The sequence below is a fragment of the Amblyomma mixtum genome, chromosome 1 (assembly GCF_055824585.1).
Source record: "Amblyomma mixtum isolate Tamu chromosome 1, ASM5582458v1, whole genome shotgun sequence".
Classification (NCBI taxonomy): domain Eukaryota; kingdom Metazoa; phylum Arthropoda; class Arachnida; order Ixodida; family Ixodidae; genus Amblyomma; species Amblyomma mixtum.
The window spans coordinates 173,843,130-173,864,607 of NC_143012.1; the positions used below are offsets into that span (position 1 = coordinate 173,843,130).

Here is a 21,478-nt window from a genome sequence, read left to right on the forward strand (position 1 = left end):
CATCCTTGATGCGCTGGAAACTGTGGGCATCGGTGGTCGTGGATAGAGAGCTATCTGTCCAAAAGATCATTTTTATCCAATGTGAAGATGGCCCGACGCCTGCGCATTACACCTACCGTGGCGTGCCCCAGGGCGGTGTCCTTAGCCCTACATTGTTTAATCTGACTCTCATCACCCTCCCTGAGAACCTCCCCAACACCGTCCAGGTGTGTATGTACACCGATGACATCTGCATTTGGGCCTCTTCTTTGACGCGTCTCCAGGTGCGTGCAAGACTTCAGCAGGCAGCCTCGATCACTTCTTCCTATCTCCAGAAGCAAGGTCTCAGCGTTTCACCGGAAAAGTGCGCGCTAGTGGCATTTACACGTAAATGTATGACCCCATATCCGGCACGCAACGACGGTCAAGTCATTTCTTACAGCAAATCTCATCGTTTCCTAGGGATCCTGATCGACCGCAATTTATCATGGAGCCCGCATTGCACTCTACTGAAAAAAAAAGCTAACATCTATCGCTCATTTACTCCGATTTCTGGGTGGAAAATCATGGGGCTCGTCGGTTCAGTCAATGCTGGAGTTGTACAGAGCTCTATTTGTGGGATGCTTGCGGTACAGTACACCTGTACTCTTAAACACGTGCAAAACTAACATGCGTGCCCTCCAGTCAGTGAAGGGTCAGGCCCTTCGCACATGCCTAGGTCTCCCTCGGAGCGCATCAACACTGGGTAGCATTGCACTCTCCAAAGACTACCCGATCTCTACTTATATTGTCACATGTGAAAAAATGTACTAAAGAACATATCGCTGTGGCAAATATTTACTTGCAGAGCCTGTCCAGAATGGCAATGAGTTTGTCCTCGCGAACCTCACTGCGTTTCAGAATTTCTAAATGCTCCTTCTGCATTTCCAATGTTTTCTTTCTTTGCTCTTCTAGTGAGCAACGAAGCTGCCGCTGCTCATCTAAGAGCTGTGCCAACAGTTTCGATGGTGCAGCCAGCCGCTTCCTTACTGCAGCACGTGCCTGTGCCTGTGCAGCCTGTGGTGCAGCTGACTCCTGAGTGACGGGTGCTGGTTCCAGGGAGTCGCTGCTTGTTTCCATTTCTGGAGGGTCATCAGACGATTCATCATTCTGCCTCACCTCACCATGCACCATGTTGTTGAAAATCTGAGGAAAGAAATTGTGTAGTGTGCGAAACTTTTGCTATATATAACACTAATTCATTCCAAACGAGTATGCATCATCAGTCTGGGATCCTCCTTACGACAGTCATACTGCTCTTGAGATGGTTCAGAATAACTCTGCGCATTTCATCTCACTAATTATGACCTCACTGCTAGCATAACTACTACGAAGTCTAGTCTTTCTCTTCCATTGCTGTCACTTCGTCGAAAGGTGTCTCGTATCGCATTATTTCACAAGTTGTACAATCATCCTGTACTGTGCGATCGCCTTATTCCACAGTCATTTTATGCATCCCATCGCACTGACCATAATCATAAAGTCAGTTTCGATTCTTGTAACACCAAATATTTTTCTCGCTCATTCTTGCCGCATACCCCGTGTGACTGCAATCACCTTCCCGTAGATATTGCCGTCATCAATAATTACGAGATGTTCCGCGAAGCTATAGCTAGCATTGTATACTCGGGTGTTATTTAAATTTTTCTCTCTGCTGTATTTTTCTAATCTTGTGTTTCTGCCACTCCCCTTCTGTAATGCCTCTGGCCCTGAGGGCTACGATAAATAAATAAGCTTCTGCAGAAGAGATATGCCTAATCAATTGCATGCAAAAAAAACATCTCTTGCGGCTATGAATAAAAACAGCTTTCTTCCATGTATACCAATAAGCCGTTCATCCTGTTCAAGTACGCCCAAATTTCTTGTAGCTTGTTTGTTTACATCAATTCCATACCAAATGGGCCTGCATCATATTTAAAATGCTATATAATGATAGATACTGTACCTCCTCAGGGGAAGCACTGACGTTTCCATCGCAGATGCTTTCCTCCATGAGGCTTGCGTCGTTGACAGACAGGGAACCAAGAAATCTATGTAGTTCCCAATAAAACTTCCATGGCATGCCCCCGGACCCCGTCCGAGAGCCTGTCCTTGTCAGCTGCCTGAAATCAAATAACACCCACGGGGAGGTACAACGTTTATAGCACGAGACAATCGCGAGTACCGAAATTTTTTTTTGTCAATGCTTGAAAACAGCCGACTGAAAATGTCAATTTCGTGGCGTGACTGCCGCGGCAACGAACAATAGCTGGCTAACAGCGAATCAAAACGCAATAATGTTTTTGAGAAGACTTCAACCTGTACTTATTCCCCAAGTTTTGAATTTTCTTTTGGATTTCCCTGGTGGTCCTGCTAATGCCGACGGCACGGAGCCGTTCGGCCATCGCCATGTAGACCTTGAGGTTTCTTTTGGTCCGGCGGAGGTCCGGCAAAAGGTCCTCCCAAATTCTAATAAGGGCTCTCGTCTCTTCGTCTGTCCATGTAGTCCGCTCCTTGCTTTGGCAGCTTTCATTAGTTGCCATATATGTTGCCGCCGCGTTCACTGCAAAGATGTTCACTGCAGACTGCAGAGACGGGTACGGCAACACACGATACAAAAAAATCTTCCTGCAAGCTTTCTGCTCCCAATAATTGAAAAAAGATATGAACAGAAACATACCGGATAGGAAAAACACTGGCAGGAACACCGAAAGCTGAGACTGGTCCGCAGAAGATTAAGCGACGCCGCTGAACCACCTTCGAGAACGAACGACGCAAACTGCCACCAAGATGAAAATGGCGTCGCCGCAGTGCCGCACCAAGCTCCGCTTGTGAATACATGATTGTCTCGTGCTTTTATTGTATGTTGTTTTGCTAGTGGCTGTCTTAAAGTCATTGCAGAAATAAAAAAATCTTCAACAGATAAAAACCACTTTTATCCACCTTTTGTAACAATACATTTTACGTGCAAAAATTACTGCCATCGAGGCTACGCACTCGGCCCTCAACGTGTGTTCGGTGAACGCACTCCGACCTGAGTGCGCACTTTGGCGAGTGCACTTACATTGGGCCGTTAAGCAGTGCTAGAGTGCACTTTTAGCAAGTGACTCTCTTCGTAAGTGCACTTTATTTTGCGCGCTTGACAGGGGTATTAGCTTCCGTTTCCAATACAAGGGTGCTGTCGAAGTCAATTGGGTGGTCGGCGCTGGGTTGACGATTCATGTGACGGACGTCCGCTTTGTGTTGGCTCATCCTTTCCGCGAAGTTCTTCGTTTTCCCTATGTACGACGCCGGGCAGACGTAACACGGAATTTTGTACACGACGCCCTGGGCCTTTTCTCTGGGCTGCCGGTATTTTGGGCGGGGGAGAAGGCGACCTATAGTGCTGGTCGGTTAGTGCAGTGCCAGCACCCCTTCTTTTCCGAGAATGCGTGTCAGCGTCTCGCTCACGCCTCTCACGTACGGGATGCAAACACGTTTTCGCTTCTGGCACGCGCCTGAGGAAAAAATAGATCGGATTTGGTTTTGCCTTTCTTGTTTCCTGATAATGCCTCGGATGAATGAGCTTGGGTAGCCGTTCTTTTGGAGGTCAAAAATGACTCGGTTCTTGTCCTTCCTTTTTTCTTCACGTGAGGAACATATGGAGTCTGCTCTCTTCAGTAATGATGTAACGCCAGATGCTTTGTGCGGGATGGGATGGTTCGAATCTAAATGTAGGTACCGTACTGTGTGGGTTGGCTTCCTGTGTACCGAGAACCGCAGGCATTTGTCGTGCCTTCAGCTGTGTTGCTTTTCTTGCTATCGCTGCCAGCTTTCGGCGTACAGTTTCTACCTGTGATGCATACAGACGGTGCGCGTGTTATTAGGTTGTTCTGGAGTGGCTGCGAACGCGGACCCGCTGAAGAACCGGGCATGTCCCATCGACGCCTCTGAAATCCATGCGAGAAGATTCTGTTCGGAGACGGTACGTTTTCGAAGCTCAAGTCGACTTCCGCTCCTAGAGCTTCAACCCCCCTGCGCCAACCCCTGCGCAGGAAGATCTATACCCCCCCCCCCTACCCCCATGCGAACTGCACAGCGCCCACCCAAGACCGGTCCACTTGCCATGAAGCCAGAGACAGCCCTTATAAAAATGGTCTATAGACAGTCTATAGACTTCTTATTGAATCTATTGACTTCCTATAGATATTGCTTTTTGTCTATTAGTAGTCTATAGACTGTCTATTGACAAAAATCTACTAAAAGTGTATGGCCATAAATCTATAGATTGTCTATAGACCGTCTATGGCATTTGTATTGCCTATAGACTTTTGTCTATAGACAGTCTATAGACTTTATAGACAGAAGTCTATAGACACTCTATAGACTGTCTAAAACTTTTTTTGTAAGGGAGGACTGCTGCGGCCTCAGCCAAGATGCCCGGACACCTGGTGACCACGTCCACTGCATGCGCGTCGCAAGCGATAACCCCCCCCCCCCCCCGCCACATCCCCACTCCCCTTCCCCGTTCCAAGCAGTGCCCCCACAAGGGCGGCAGAAGCCGAGCTACACCGCCCTCCCCCCCTACGTAACCACAAGCATTGCCGCAAGTAGTAGTTTCGAAGCTTGGCGGGGAGACTGGAGAACGTCGTTGTGAATGCAAAGCGGGAGCCGGAACATATAGCATGAAAGTGTGCACGGCTCCACTCTTGCTTCTAGCCTGTTTCGCTCAACAGATACTCCGCAGAAGAACTTTGTTAGTGCTAGACAGCCCCTAGCCTGTACCACCCCCCCCCCCCCCCCCCCCACTCGCGTAAATATCTCTTCCAAGAAACAGGAAAAACCACAATCTTCCTCGGCGGGACGGGAACGATGCTCGCACTGTTCTTACAGCGGACCGCTCGAAAAGCTCACTCGCCTTCCAACCACCCCTTCTGAAGTGAAAAAATAGAAAGCGCACTCTGCGCTCCCAAAACCGGTACTGCAGTAGTTGTGGTAGTGGTTTATTTTTAAAAGAAAAAAAAAGTGAAGCAAAAGTGTTACCGGCCGCGGCAATTGCTGTCTAATATCTTAAAGGTGCACTGAAGAGGATTCTGAACTTGTCTTTTTGCCGCGGGAACTCGATCTACACGTTCCTAGCATTCTTAGAAACTGCCACTTATTGCCCTCTGTGGCCGATTTCCCTAATTAAATCGAATTAACGTCCGGCTCCCGCCTTTATTTTTTTAATTCTCCGCGTACGGTGGGCGGAGTCGATCAACGCGTGAAGTGCCTTTCAGCCAGCTCCATGGAGGCTTTTCTTTCGCTTTATTTTGTTTTTTAGGTTTCCAAGAATAAATAGTGTCATTAGCAGATAATATAGCCGCAAAATAAGCCCGCAGAAATAAAAATACGCGCGGACTATTTGCTACTACGGACTACTACGTATTACTCCGCCGATGGCAGAGCGGCAAGCCGCCACGGGACTGGGTGAAAGGCGCTACACGCGTTGGTCGACTCCGCCCACCGTACGCGGGAGAATTAAAGAAAAAGGCGGGAGCCGGACGTTAATTCGATTTAATTACGAAAATCGGCCACACAGGGCGATAAATCGAAGTTTCTAAGAAAGCTCGGAACGTGTAGATCGAGTTCCCGCGGCAAAAAGACAAGTTCAGATTCTTCTTTGGTGCACCCGAGCTGCAGCCGGCGGAAATGAAAGGCAAAGAGAGAGGATAGTGAGTATAAGTGTAGAGGGGAGCGACAGCAAGAAAGGACAGGGAAGAGGTTTGTACAATATTTACAAAATAGTTTGCTCCACAGTTCTTGACATGCGACTGCGCATCACTCCCTCCCCACTTCCGCATGCAGACACGGTACGTTACCGTCGTCACCTGATGTTGCCTAAAAGTCCGCCGCGTTTTTACGAGTCACTCTTCGGAAGGTAGAGTGAGAACGGTTTGGTTGTAATCCAGCTACCCTCGTTGACTCCAAAATGACACATGTACTTGAGAAATGGAACGAAGAGGAAAAATGGGATGTTTATGCGGTCCGTGCCATAGGCGCCGATGCTGGTATGAAGCTTTTAAGGAAGGAAAGCGCCATAGAAGAACTGCGCGGCACAACAGTCATGGTGGAATGGGAAGCCGGCCAGCCACCATCGCTGGCAACGCTTTTGGATTTCAGTAAGTGTCACCATTTTCTTTTCGGTCACATTTATGAACGCCAGGACTCTGTCATGATTTGGTGCGTCGCATGAAATGCAGGCACGATGCGCGCGATGGAGCGCCAAAGGGCTCGTCCAGGAAATTGAAGTAGGCGCCGTCCCGGACAACACTCCCGAGAGTGTAACAGAGCCGCCACCGAAGAAACAAAAAAGTACGAGGTCTGTTAGAAAAGTATAAGACCTTTCGCCGAAGAAAAAAAACTGGCTTAACTGGAACGTTGGAAACCTAATCACCTTCAAAGTAGTCTCCTTGGGACTCCACATACTTCTCCCAGTGGTGCTGCCATTGTTGGAAGTATTCCGAAAAGGCCCCTTTCGGAATGGAGTTTAGCTCAGCCGTCGTTGCAGCCATAATGGCCTATCTTGTCTGAAATCGCGCTCTTTTCAATGGCCTCTTGATTTTCGGAAACAGCCAGAAGTCACAGGAGGTCATATCAGGAGAGTAAGGAGTCTGTGTAACTACAGCAGTCTGGTTTTTCGCGAAAAAAGTGTGAATTTAGTGCGAGGAATGTGCAGGAGCATTGTCATGATGGATGCGCCAATTTCCTGTTGACCTCAACTTCGGCCTCTTGCGCCGCACAGCACCACGCAGGCGACGGAGGACATCCCTGTAGTATTCTTTTGGTCAATGTTTACTTTGTGTGGTGCGTACGCGTGGTGTGCCACACAGAGGGAGTCAAAGAAAGTAGTCAGCATCACTCTGACATTGCTGCGCGCTTGGCGGGACTTCTTTGGTCTTGGTGACGTGGAATGCTGCCATTGTGACGACTGGCATTTGGTTTCCAGGTTGTACCTGTACACCCAAGACTCGTCACCAGCGATTATGGTGTTGATGAAGTCGGGGTCACTATTTGTGGAATCCAGCATATCCTGTGAGACTTCAACACGAAGCTGCTTTTGCTCCACCGTGAGCAGCTTCGGCGCGAATTTCGCCGCATCTTTCTCCATGGCCAAATTTTCGGTGATAATGGAATGTTCAGAAAAATTGGTGATGTCCACCTCTTCCACAATTTCTCGGATAGTCACACGATGGTCTTCCGTCACCACAGCGTTCACTCCGGCAATGACCTGGTCATTTCAGCATGTTGATGGTCGACCGGAGCGTGGTTCTCTCTGCACCGATGTGCGGCCGTGTTTAAACCTATTGTACCACTGCTTAATCTGTGTGCTGCTCATAGCATTATCACCGAAAGCCGTCTGAATATTCCGAATGGTTTCCACTTGGCTGTCGCCTAGTTTCTGGCAAAATTTGAAGGAGTAGCGCTGCTCCTCTAGCTCCGCCATTTTCCTTGCAATAAAAAACCGACGAGAGCACTGCGCACTGCCTCACTCAAACACTGCGTGCCAGTGACTGACGCTATCGGCAGGCGAGAAAAAATTTGTGCATGCGCACGAAGGTTCAAAGGTAGGCTGGTGCAAGCGTGCTTGTTTCAAATCCATCAGGTGTTCGTAAAAAAAATAAAGTCGGATACTTTTCTAACAGACCTCGTATGTGTGGTCATCTCCAACCTTCTCTTCACCTTCGGTAATCAGTAACGCTATTAATATAACGTGTGCTGCCTGCCTCAGGCAGTACATAAATTCAGTGTTGAGAGACGTAGATAACGTTTTTTTTCGGGAATGGTAAGCAATGTGCACTTACGCTGAACGAAATGTTGTCAGACTGGTTTACGGCTGGAGCGAGTAAATCGCGATGAGTGGAGGTTAAGCGGCCGCGGAGAGGCCCCTTAGTTTACAAATATCATCATCATCATCAGCCGGACTATACCCACTGCAGGGCGAAAGCCTCTCCCATATTCCTCCAATTAACCTGGTCCTGTGCGAGCTGCATCAACTTGACTTCTGCAAATTCTTGGATTCCAAGGGAAGGGAAGCGTAGCAGGCGGCGGTAGAAAATTAGGTGGGCGGATGATGTCAGTCAGCAAAAGCCCGAGCTAATATGTAATACAGAAAAAAGAAAAAATTAACTCCTCAACAGCAGGATTTAAGGAAAGACAGTATATTTTGCTGGCGGCCAGCTGATATTCTGGGTTGGAATTCGCGTTCTCATTGTCTACTCAGCGTGCCATAAGAAGAGCTTTCCTGCGGTGGTTTGTGGCATCGAATCAGCCGGAAAAGTTCGTTTTCGCTGCTGCCGTAAGCAGTACCAGACTGACCCACCCTTTGCCAGTGGTCGGCTACAGCTTTAGAGTAGTCCATCCATTATTTCTTCCGGCCATCCTCCTCTAGTAAGAAATTCGGAGTGTCAATATTAAATTACCATTGGGGTTGAAGGCAGCCAAAAGCGGAAGAATGGATAATGGTCTGCGTCACGACAAAACGCTCATCGTAGTGGTCCCATGTCAACAGTAGTGCAAGTCTATAGCCTACTAATTTACCTAAATACTTTTGCACGTTGTCCCCCTTCTTCGTTTTCTCTTTTACTCTATATTTTTTTTTTGTTAGTGCGCAACCCATAAACCGCACTTTTTTCGATGTTCAGTGAGTACAAATTCCACGCCGTGACCGCTGGGCGTTATTTGGCTCACAATAGGTCGCTGCCTGCAGGCGCTCACTGCCCAAGCAGCAGTCAAGTTTCTGTCGATTATGAGAAGAAGAAGAGCGCTGCGAACGGCAGTTTCTCTTGATGACATCATCATCATCATCATCTTGATCGAGCTCCTGCTTTTTTGAAATAATTTGTGCTTCTGTGGCCTTCAAGGCAACCTCGCCGTCCCAGGCGATGGCGGATGACCCGCCGCCCCTGCTGCCTTCTGTGGTTAGCAGTGTGAACCGCACAGATCAACCTGGATGCAGTATGGATCTCCCCTCAGAGCTCCCGGGGTCGTCTAGTTTCTCCGACTCGGATGACATGGAGTTCGACGGTGGCTACACCGAGATTGGGAGTCGGCGACTGAAGAGGAAGCTTTCCAAAACACCGACTGAGTGTGGGCCCAGTGTGCGTACGAAGCGGGCTAACAAGTCCATTGTGACCACGAAGATGCCTAACCAACACAGTGTGAGCAAAAAAACAGCTAACGAGGCCAATGTGAGTGAGCAATTCCTCACTTACACAATTTCATACATGCCTGTTGAGGATTTAGAGAGTCTCAACTCCATCAACAGGCAGACTTTGACTCTTCTTCTTGAACGACTGGTTCCGGGCCAAGTAAAAGAAGTGCGTATTAATGCGAGAAGGAATATCCTCTCTGTTGATGTCTCTAGCCGGGCCACCCTGGAGAAGTTGAAGACCGTGTCTGTCCTTGGCAACGTACGAGTCCGCTCGCTCTTCGCTCATGGACTTAACACTACTGCTGGTGTGATTTCTGACGTGGACATAGAGATCAAGGATATGGACTTGGTGCAACTGCTATCAAGTTCTGTTCGCATAACTGACATCCATCGTTTCGGCCAATCATGGTGTATCGAACTAGTGTTTGAGGGTACTACTTTACCATCCCATGTGAAAGTGGGTTTTGTGAGGCACCCAGTGCGTCCTTATGTGCCCCGACCGGTGCAGTGCCGAAAATGCCAGAAGATTGGACATGTAAGTGCTGCGTGTACGAGCACGAAAGCATGTCCGCGTTGTGGTGGCGTGCACGAGGGACCTATATGTACGATTGAGCCTCCAGTTTGTGCCAGCTGCAAAGGTCCTCATGAGGCAACGTCTAGGGAATGTCCGAAGGTGAAAACAGAGATGAAGATCTTGAAGAAAATGGTGAGCGACCATTCTACTCACCGAGAAGCAGCAATTGCGGTACGTCGCTCCAGGAGGAGGACACGAAACCGGCAGAAGAAATTGAGCTCAGTAAATGAAGTGTCAATACATCAGGAGGACCGAGACCGCTCTGCCGCGCAGAAGCCACCGCCTCCAGCTCCGCAAGAGCCAAGACTGTCAACCACCCAGGAGGACTCCGCAGAGTGGCCACCTCTACTATCGCGTACTGTAAGCTCTGTGACACGCCCGCCTGTGCGTCCGCCGGACGTGTCTACGACAGATGATCAAATCAGGGCGATGCTGAAACAGCTGATAGGCACCTTACGGCTGATAATTGCTGGAGTGGGCACGCCAATTGCTAAGGCTGCTGTCCAAATTTTAGACGCTATTGAACCGGTGCTTGCCACCCTTTAATAGCAGTCAAAAATTATTGCTCTACTTTCGTCAGCACCCTCACTACAGGAGATAATCTCTCGATCGGCAGTATTACAATGGAATGCTCGAGGTCTGCGAGGCCGCCTAGCAGATTTCAGGCAGAGGATTTTCAAGTACCGATTTCCAGTGCTTGTAATATGTGAGCCTAATATCACATCTCCTTTTCTACTGTCCGGTTATGAAAGTTTCCTCTCTGAAGCGGCTGGGCATTTGAGCAAGGTCATGGGCGTCCGGAAGGGGGGGCAAGGGGGGGCGGTGGCCCCCCCCTTGGAATTACGGATATTATTTATGCCCTACTAGAAAACAACTACAAACCTACCGCCTCCCCCATCCCCAGACATCGGGTGCACCCCCCTGGAAAAAGTTCTGCGGACGCCCTTGAGCAAGGTACTACTATGCGTCCGTCGTGACCTCACGTTCGGCATCAAATTCCTGGGGGCAGTAGCAACGAGTATGTAGCAATCACTGTGACTTTGAATGGGCGCACATTCTCTATTATAGGTGGCTACATACCACCAAGGGGTCGATTTGATGCCCTACGACTACAATCGCAACTCGACAGCGTTTCGGAGCCCCATATAATAGTAGGAGATTTCAATGCGCATCACCATGGCTGGGGAAGCGCCGTTACGAACGTTCGAGGACGGGATATCGCCATGTTCATGGACAATGCAGGTCCTGTTTTGCTCAATGATGGCACGCCGACATTTCTACGCGGGACTACCTACAGAAGCTGCCTGGACTTTGCATTTGTATCCAGGCGCCTCTCATAGCTCGCAACGTGGTGTGCTGATATTGAAAATTATGGAAGTGACCACATACCAACGTATGTGCAGCTACAGTTGTTTCACCGTTTTCCAAATGCCAAAATACGTTGCACCGACTGGAGTGCTTTCCGCATTGTTCTAGAAAAAACCTGTGGGAACCTCGCTGATCCAACAGATGTGGAACAGCGTATTATTTCGGCCATGCAAGATACAACGAGCAACATCTCAGCGCCCAATTCCACAGCTACAGTGGATGTGATCTACGCGCAGCTTCGGGCGATTCGTCGGCGCGCAGAAAGAAAATACCGGAGGACAAAGGATGTCTCGGATCTCCGGGCCTCTCGACGTGCCCAGAAGCAAATACAGCGCTATTTGGAGGACCTAGGCAAACAACGGTGGCGGTCATTTTGCAGCAGACTGGATCCCCGCAAACCACTCTCCAAAATCTGGCACGTCGTTCGAGCACTGCCGACATTTCCCCAGCAGAAACACCCTTTCCGTGCATTGGCACTTTATGAAAGATGGCAAGAACTAGAGGTTGCGGAGGATGTCTGCTCGAGAATTGCCGGAAGCGCTTCTTCACCTCGGCAGCATCGATGTGCTCCCCCCACGATGGACGATCGACTGGACATCCCCTTCACAATTCAAGAACTGAAAGCAGATCTTTCTGCTTGCACGCATCCTTCGTCCCCACGACCTGATGGAATAACATACAGTGCGCTTCGTCATCTAGGCCCACAGGTAATGGAAGCCCTCTTAACATTGTTCAACCACTCTCGGGCCTCTGCCACTGTTCCACAGCAGTGGAAAAGAAGCCGCATTGTGGCCTTGCTCAAACCAGGGAAATCGCCACTCGACTTAACATCCTACAGACCAGTAGCTCTGGCAAGTTGTATTGGCAAGACGATGGAGCGTATGGTGCTAACCCGTGTAGAATGGTTCCTTGAAAAACGTGGACTATACCCTTCCACAATGACGGGTTTCCGCAAAGGCCGGTCTGCCATCGACAGTGTAATTGATCTCGTGTCAACGGTAGAACATGAAAAACGCCGTCACAGGTTGACTGCTGCTCATTTCCTCGACATCAAGGGCGCATTCGATAATGTTCAGCATGATGCAGTACTAAATGCACTCGATGAATGTGGTATAGGCGGACGTCTACACAATTGGATTGCAAGCTATTTGACAAACCGGACAGTCTACATGGAGACTCTTGAAGGAGACACAGCAGATCATCATGTTGCTTGTGATGTTCCTCAGGGAGGAGTGCTCAGTCCAACGTTGTTCAATCTCGTGCTCATTGGCCTTTTCAAACAACTACCGAAGACTGCTTCGATATCCGCCTACGCAGACGATATTTGCATATGGACATCAAGTGTCACGCGTCCCCAAGTGCTAGCAAGATTGCAGCGTTCGGTTTCCATTACGTCTGCGTACTTGCGCCGTCAGGGGCTTGAACTTTCGCCAACTAAAAGCGTAACATTGGCTTTCACACGCAAGTTAATGGCGTGGTATCCGGTCACAATCGACGTGCAAATTGTTCCATACGTAACACATCACAAATTCTTAGATGTTACGATAGACCGTGACCTGTCATGGACGAAGCACATTTATGTGCTCAAGAAAAAGCTCGACAGCTTTGCAAGCATTGTGCGGTGTATGGCAGGAAAATGTTGGGGTCCCTCTGAGCGATCTTTACTACACGTGTACCAGGCGCTGGTAGTCGGTCTTCTCAGATACAGTGCACCCGTTCTCTCGGGGGTCAGACTATCAGGCCTGCGTGTGCTTGAAAGCGCGCAGGCTCGTGGTTAAGAGTATGCTTGGGTTTGCCATGTAAAACTTCTACATGGGGCACATTTTATGAGGCCCGCGCCTGCCCAGCAGAAATTTATTTTCAACAGGAGCCACTTCGTGTGCATTTGCGGCATCTGACCAGGCATCGTCATCACCCCCTGACCAACATTAGTGCGGTGCGTCCAGATGCAGCCTTTTCCAGAGCCCTTTGGATGCAGTGCAATGCGGTGCCTTCGATCTACACGCCACACCAGATTGCGGAGGTGCCACTTTGGGCGGTACCAAAACCATCTATGCGGACAACAATCCCAGAGATAACAAAGAAGACGCACATTCCAACAGTCGGACTGAAACAGCTGGCGCTGTCATACATTATATCTATGTATACTGACACCCAGCATGTTTTCGTGGACGGATCCGTGACGACCACTTCTTCAGCTGCAGCGGTGATAGTGCCAGGAAATGCCTCATGTCACCGTTTCAGGCTCATGCACAAAACGTCCTCTACGGCAACCGAATTGGCAGCCATACGAGAAGCCGTCCTTTATATTTGTCACCAGCCAACGCAGCAATGGACTATATTCTGCGACTCGAGATCGGCATTGCAGGTCGTACAAACTTATCTAAAACCAAGGGCATGCGAACAGCAGGTTCAACAAATTGTGCTTTTGTTAGCCGAAGCTTTCCACCGCGGCCATATCATAAAGTTTCAATGGATACCGAGCCGTTGCGGCATAGCGGGAGACGAGCGTGCGGACGCCGAGGCTCGGATGGCACACAGTGATGGTGCTTTCATTGAGATAGCCTTTTCTAGATCAGACATTGGAGCCTTGTTGGCGCATTTAATGCAAGCGGCAATGCAGTCGCACTGGCATGATTCGAGTCATCAACAGGACCGCGTCTGTAAGCTTGACGCTGGCTCACGATTACATTTGCCATCTATGGTGGTGCGACGTCATGGGACTTTACTCCACCGGCTACGGCTTGGCGTTGCCTACATCAAACACTACCTACACAAGATCGGCATCGAAAGTAACCCAAATTGCGCACAGTGCCTCACTCCAGAGACTATTGGACACCTTTGCGAGTGTCCGAACTATACTGCTGCAAGAAGAACATTGGGGGCGACCGTGAAAAAACTGGACTCTCGCCCTCTCTCTGAGGAAACTCTTCTGGGCGCCAGGACGAGACGTTCTGATTGGTGGCATGTGATAAAGGCCCTGCTCAACTTTTTGTGTGAAACAGGCCTGGATACTCGTCTGTGACTGCCTGTGCACAACCTACATGGTTAATGACGTGTCGGTGTTTGTGTTGCAGACACTAGGTTTATGATCTTTATGTGCGTCTACTAACCGCGATGCGAGTGCCAGCCAGTGTGTGTGTGTGTGTGTGTGTGTGTGTGTGTGTGTGTGTGTGTGTGTGTGTGTGTGTGTGTGCGTGTGCGTGTGCGTGTGTGTGTGTGTGTGTGGACATCACCCGTGAAACTCATTGCATTATGCCATCATCAGCCTTCATTCGCACTTTCCTTTTCCTCCCCTTCCCTTTCCCCTGTGTGGAGTAGCAGGCCAGGGCCATGTTACCACCGGCTGACCTCTCCACCTTTCCCTCATTAAAATTCCTTTCTCTTCTCTCTTCTCTATCGATTATAATTTTTAAACGAGAGTGTAGCACGGAATGTCTGGAAAGCTTTTGACGGAAATGAATGCACGAAAAATCAGCTTTCATAACAAAGTGTCACTTCGATTTCTGTAGCCTATTAGAGCTGAGAGCCGGCATCTAGGGTTTCAGCGCGAAAATTCTCCGGCCGGCGGGTAGACCCCGCCGAAAAAATGCTTTACTGTGCCGACAGCCGGCAGAAAAAGCATCGTTGTTCGAAAATTAAGATTTCGATGTGCTCAAAACGGCCGAAATTTATTAAAAAGAACGGTAATTGCCATCCAGATGCAGGCAATCGTTTCTATGTATAGTGATGGCTGCGTTCTCAAATATAGCCCGCGTCCTTTGGTCATGTGCTACCTGGTCTCAAAGTCGCCAGTCGATCCGTCAGCCTTTTCCGATTTGCGCTTTTTTTTGTTTTTGGGCTTGTAAGGGGTTAGTAGACTCCAAGTAAACTGCATTGCGCTTGATGTTTAATATGTATAGAGATTCCACGCTGAAATTTTGTCACGCTGGGGCACTGGTGGTGTGGCCCTGTTTTTGAACCTTTGATATTTTGAGTTCTGCTTGTCATCCACCAAGATTTCTTCATCCAGTGGATGAAGCAAGTGTGTGCCATTATGTTTCATGCTGTTCAATGAATAGCTTATATTACCTTTTTTTCATGAGCCAACATCTCTTGTAAGGTACTATCGATGATTGCTTACCATAGAGGAATCGTAAGGCTACATGTTAGTTTGCGCTTTCCAACACGAAAACTAGCGAGAAACACAAAAAGACAGCATAGCCTGTATTCGTGCTCTTCCCTGCAGTAAGAGCAGCGTTCCTATTCATTAAAGTTAAATTCTAAGTTCGGTGCGCGTCTAACGTTCGATCCACCGAAATTATCGTCAAGAAATACTGTCAAGGGGCTAATTGCAAACAAGTTAGGCTGTCGCAGGAAATGATTTTCCAGCCTTAATACCAATTACTCAATAACTGCTGATAAAAACCTTTTAAAAAGTCTTAACTGGTATGACTGAAAAGTCAGAGCTGTGCATGTTGACACCGAGGCTGCTGGAATGTAACTTTTAAAAGAAATTGTTGAAAGCGCGCTGGGTTATCGTCTCCAGTAAAAGAAAACAGGACCCGGAAATTGGTTGCCTCTTCTTTTTTAGTGGGGCTGCATTGCATCAAAACTGATGTTGGAAGAATATAAGCTCTTATGATTGCAAAAAGATCAGCCACCTTGTTGATTCCTTCCGCTCCCCCATCTCCGGCTGCTGAGTAAAAACGAAAATTACTGGCATTGCTTTTGAATTTCTCAATTCATTGATCTTCGAATCGTACTACATTGTATCGATGCAGGCATCAGGTGACTGCAGTTGTGGCGCGGCAGAGTGCATACAAAAACTGGAGCAGCAGATCGAATTTTTATGAGAGGCTTGCCTCCGCTGAGGATAACTACAGTAAGTCGCTTCACATCGTCCTTTCTTTGCAAGCTTTTCCGCTGTGCCTTGAAGTCTTCTGGCTCTCCACGAGGTTTTGTGTGTAGCTAACCAGAGCTCAAAAAAATTCAGGGGGCACTCTGACTCTCTAAAGTGCTGCAAGGCGAACGCCTTTCCTGGCGCACTTTTTATTTTTTTTATATTTTATTTCTTAATTTTTGTTTTTGTTTGGTTTCCTAATCTTATTTTTGTTTTTTCTCTTATTTTCATTTTTTATTTATTTTATTTTATTTATGAAAATTGTATTTGAGGAAAGGAAATTACGCAGTAACTGTCTCACATATCTCGGTGGACACCCGTCAAAATTCAGGGGGGCACTTTTTTGACCTAAAGTGTGGTCACTGATGTGTGGTTAAGATGTTAAAGGGCCACTGCCCAGGGTCCGGACATTTTTGAAAAACAAGCCCACTGCATAGATGAGGCATCGAAGATAACCTCTGCAAAATACTAGAGCCATGCGCGCCCCGAAAAGCTGCGAAAATTCAAATCAAAGCCCGTTCGTTTTTTCCTTCCTTCAAAAACGGGCCCGGCCCACTACTCTGCACCCTGCTGACGTCAAGGGGGGCTACTTTCGCTAAAGGCACTCCATTGGTGCATCGTTCTGACTGACGGGAGAAGGTTGGGCGTAGCCTTGGCGTCGCGTCGTCTGCACAAGGCTTTCCGCAGCGCCTTCTGTTCTGGCTCATGCCTACAAACCCGCATGAAGGAACAAAAAAAAAAACTGCGGAGGGAGCGTGCGGCGACAGCCTTGAACCCTAGCCATAAAAAGTAAAAAAATAGTAAAACTGAGGGAGTTGGTTCGCCCCCCCCCCCCCCCCCGCCGTGATCACGTCACGAGACGCTCTGCGTGCGCGCTCCCTTCTCAGTTTCTTTTCTTTATGCGAGCCCCCCAAAACAAGGTTTTAATTAGTAGTGCAGCAGAGCCTTTCCCTCGCTCGCCCACTTGACCGCTCCGCACATACACCCCTTATCTTTCGTGCATCTTGCGTACGCCTTGACTCCAATGAATGACATATGCTTTGGAGCGGAGAAAAGACACAAACACACAGAACACAAACACGCATGGAGAAAAGCAAAGGGGCGGTTGCCGGGTCCGCGCTTCACCGTGTGTTTCGAACACAACCGACTTCCGCCCCTCCGCTCGTGAAACGGTGGGGAGGCCTAAAAGAAAATGAAAAGGTGGCTCGTTAACTGGGAATGACAAACAGATGTATGAAAGGATGCGCTCGCTAACAAGTCTAGGTGGTCGAGCCGATCGCGCCTCTCGATCGTTCAGTGTGCGGAGAAAATGCAAAAACCAAGAAAAGAATTCTATTGAAGGCGGGGCCATGACGTCGCCCTGTGACGCACTCCACAGACACCACGCCTCCGGCTTACACCGGAGAAGGAAGGGGTGATTTTGCCTTGCCGAGCCTACTCGACGAGGAGCGGGAGAGAAGAATTTCGAGGAGGGAATGGAAGGAGAGGAGGCTCGCTCAAAGAGAGGTAGAGAGTGTCTGCTGCGCTGGGGTGGGCACGGGCCCTTTAAGCTTCGCCCCTAAGAGTGGAACGCGACAGCGTCTTGCAACGCTGCGAAGGAGTCCATAGAACGCCATCGCCCATTCGGTTCTGCGCGTCGCTCGTCGGTAAAGTGGTTTTTGAGGAAAGGAAATGTATCTGTCTCTCATTTGTCGGTGGGCACCTAAACCTCGCCGGAAGGGAATGGAGGAGGATGAGAGTGAGTGAAGGCACCGTATTCACTAGACGCGCCTTTGTTCATTCCAAACCATCGAGCTGGCATGGCGGAGTGGATAGCATGCTCGTCTCTCACGCCGAAGACCGGGGTTCGATTCCTGAGCTCGACCAATTTCTTAATCAGTTTTATTTATTTATATGGCCGGACCAGTAAAGCTAATTAGGCTAATTGGGTAATTAAGCAATTAACTAAGCTTGTCCCACTTGGAGCATCACTATACGATCCCTTCAATTGGTTGCATGGTTACTAGCCAAAGTGCAATTGGCCCCGTTTGAAATTCGCGCACTGTGACGTCACGATCGTTTCCACCAATTGAAAAGCGTGACATTTTCTGTCGACAAGTGCTGCTTACAACGATGAGACATTAAAGGCTTCCGCCTTAATAAATTTAGACCACAATGACATTCAATTGATCAACTACGCATGATAAGCAGCTTTCATTTTTTTTTTATTCGAGCTGTTTGCCATCAGGCATAATGAAAAAGGAAAGAAAGTTATAAAAAGGAGTGCAAACAAGCCTCGCTTAAAAAGCGGCACAAGTTCGTGATACAGCGATTATCTAGAGTCCACTTGGTATAGTCGTCTGCAACGTCCCATCGCAGGCCAACCTTTCTTAGTAAACGTCGTCTCACGGAAGCTGTAGCCGGGCAAGTCCACAGCAAGTGTTTTTCATCACACTGGTCGGGCGCAGAACCACAATGGGGACACTGCATCTGTGCGCAGAGGCTCATGCATGAATTAGTGCTTTCTTCCTGTGCAGATCTGTTCAAGATTTTGGTTCCCACGGAGTTGTAGAATATTTTCGACTGCTAGTATATTTAAGCTTGCTCCTTTCCTACCCTAGGGGATGCAGTGCCTACATCACTGCCGGCAGCATCATCGAATGAGGAATTTTTTTAGCAGCCTAGGAAACATTGTAGGGATCTGGTACATTCCGCGCATTCCTTTCCAACATGATTGCTGCCATGATTTGCAGTAGTACTGTTCAAGTGGCATAACGTCTACTGTTGAGTACTTTATCGAAATTCAGTCTTCCTAGGGCTGGTTAAGTCAAACGTTCTGGATATTGCCACGAACGAATCTTTGTAGCGTTTGTATTTTTGTGTTTATTTGTTCATGCTTCAAGGCTGCCGGCACGCCGCTTTATCGCTTCGTTTCTGACGCAAGACGCGCCTAGAATTATCTCGATTGATCGCATCCAGGCGGAACCGATTCTACTTTGTGCCAGAATATTCTAGTAACTTCCACGCTTTATCTCGAAGGTTCGCTATCAGCTTTAAAAAGAGCACGGCCGACAGAGGCGGGCATTCTGTTCGACGACCGCCGAGCACGCTTGTTGCTACGCCGCCACCGAGTGATTCAGTTCTTTGCGGGCGCAAGTCAGCCCAAATAAAGAGTTCCGTTTCGAAGACACTCTCGTTGTTTTTCTGTTCGCCGGACTGGGGCGCGATTACGAGTTTTCGTCTCAATTTTGAGACTCTGACGTCAAAATGACGACACCGCGAGTTGTTGACCGCGGAATCAACCAATTAGCAGCGAGGTTGTGGTGTCTAATAGTAGGGTTCCACCCAGGAAGCATTTAGTTGCGCAATAAGGAACCGTATACTAAAGTATTGCTGTAAACACGCCGTTAATAATTTGAAGAATGTTTTATTTCGCTAACAAACCGTGTTTCAAACTCAACGACATGAAGCAAAAGAAGAAGCGTCCTCAATTTTGCAATTAAGTTTGCTCTTCAGTCACTTTTGCTGCCGCGAGGGTGCGCTGACGCTGGAAAAGCGTCGGTAGCGGCGGCTAGGCGGCGTGAGCTGCCGCCTGATTCAACCGATTCAGCCTTATCCCTCCACGCACATATTCAGCCATCGTAAACATGGCAGCCAGAAAAAAAATCAGCTGATTCGACGGCTGTCCTCTTTTTTTACACATTACGCAGAATCAAAGTACTGCGCAGACGTCTTAAGCGCGCGGAAAAATCTGTTTAAAGGCAGTGATTGCTACGAGTCTGCCGAGAACAATTTGGAAGGAGCGCTTGGCTCGAAAACCGGCGAAGGCAGCTTCAAGGCAAGTTCACACTGGCGAGTTGCAATCGTCGCGCTAGTATTCTAGGCGACCGATTTCGGTCAGTTAGTTACGGTTTGCGAAGCACATGTAAAGCGGGGAGGGAGCGTAATAAATCGATTTAAGCCTGTCGCGCGACCTCCGCGACTCGCCAGTGTGAACTCACCTTGCTGCTATCGATGGCAAATGTGCTCCAAGGGCGATGCGTGATTATATTTATTTTTGTTCAGAAAATACCCGGCGACCATGAATAATCACACTGCAGCAACTGCCGACATACGGAAGCAGACCGGTGCAGCTGATGGGAGCTTGCAATCTCACTGCGGGAATTAAGAGCCGGCACGCCCGGTCACTGCGGCAACAATCACTCTTCCGCCTCGTAACCAACTCATGCCGCCCGCTTCGGGTTAAGCACTTGATATTCGTGTTGGTGGTGCCGTTCCGTTCGGATGATGCTCGGATGACGCCGCCGGGGATACTGCGGTGGCGAAAGTTTATGCGAAGGAAGTCCACCTTCGCCGCCGCCTTGTCTTGAGGGGTCTCGCCGGAAAGCGCGCACCTTCTGCGACTTAACTTTGACAGTGGTCTCCGCAACTCACCGCAAACACTTGCGCAGTCGGTTGGGCTACGCCGACGTTTACTTCATTTCCTACGGTGTCTTGAAACCCACCGGCGGCGAAGGCGCGCACAGGCACTTGCCGCTCCACTGACCGCGCACTCACCCGCACACCTCCAAGTTCAACGCCGAGTTCGTCGCACAGCCATTATGCTCTTTCCTATGTCAAAACGTCGAAACAACTCGTCCGGCACGTCAAAACCGTCTTCATGCACCCTCTTACATCGCTGCTCGCGCGGCCACCGGCCATGTAAACAACCGCCATTTTCTGTCTCGAGCGGTTTGAGACCACTCGTTCTAGTCTCAAAAAATCGTCTCAATCGGCTCGCATAATTAGGCAAGCAACGTCACCACTTCTGGCGCACTTCTGACGTCGGCCGGTGACGCAAAAAAACAATATGGCCGCTGGTCACGACCGACCAATAGGAACGGGGCAAATGAGACACTTTTTGAGACACTTTCCGATTGAGACGATTTTGAGCAACTCGTAATCGCGCCCCTGCAGTCACCACTGCGTGACAATACGTTGTTGCTGTTAGTTACTGTAATAAATCTGGTGTATTTAAGGCGCAAGCTAGTAATCCGCCGCAGTCCTTAGCCATTTCATGTCGCCCTCCTTATAAGATTTCAATTTTTCCATGCTGGGTACACTTTCGACCATGAAGTATTTTGTATTGGCGATTTTCACACCGTGGGCGTGCCCGTGTGGATACAATATGGCGAGGATGCAACAACCGAACTTCTTAGTCAAGCAGTCTTTTCTTGCAGAATAAAGTAAATAGAAGTCAGGAATCGTTGGTGTCCTTTTTAAACCATTTTCGTTGCATTTATTTACTGTCTCTTGCTTGTATTCATTGCCCAGAAAACATTTTAAAACTCTGCAACATATTGCCACGTATCATTGTAGTGTTTGTTCGTTCACGCTCAAGGCTGCAGGAAAGGGTTGTTATCACTTTTGTTCGTGACGCGAGAAGCGACCGGACTAATCTCGATTGTTCACAGCCATGAACAGCTGCATCTACTTGTTTCTAGATTACTCTAGATGATCCCGACCT

General features: G+C 48.7%; 2 protein-coding genes across 2 annotated transcripts; one reads left to right on the forward strand and one right to left on the reverse strand.

Annotated features, from left to right (window-relative positions):
- Positions 1-816: 816 nt before the first annotated feature.
- Positions 817-2,408, reverse strand: LOC149369860 (uncharacterized). The gene is made up of 3 exons (XM_089559550.1): positions 2,317-2,408; positions 1,964-2,120; positions 817-1,164 (listed from the first exon to the last, which is right to left on the reverse strand). Exons 1-3 carry the CDS (start codon positions 2,406-2,408, stop codon positions 817-819), a joined length of 597 nt encoding a protein of 198 aa, XP_089415676.1.
- A 6,492-nt stretch (positions 2,409-8,900) lies between these two features.
- On the forward strand, positions 8,901-14,203 carry LOC149369861 (uncharacterized). Its single transcript, XM_089576649.1, has 3 exons — positions 8,901-9,146; positions 9,216-10,103; positions 14,189-14,203. The coding sequence occupies exons 1-3, from the start codon at positions 8,901-8,903 to the stop codon at positions 14,201-14,203; spliced, it is 1,149 nt and encodes a 382-aa protein (XP_089432775.1).
- Positions 14,204-21,478: the final 7,275 nt, after the last annotated feature.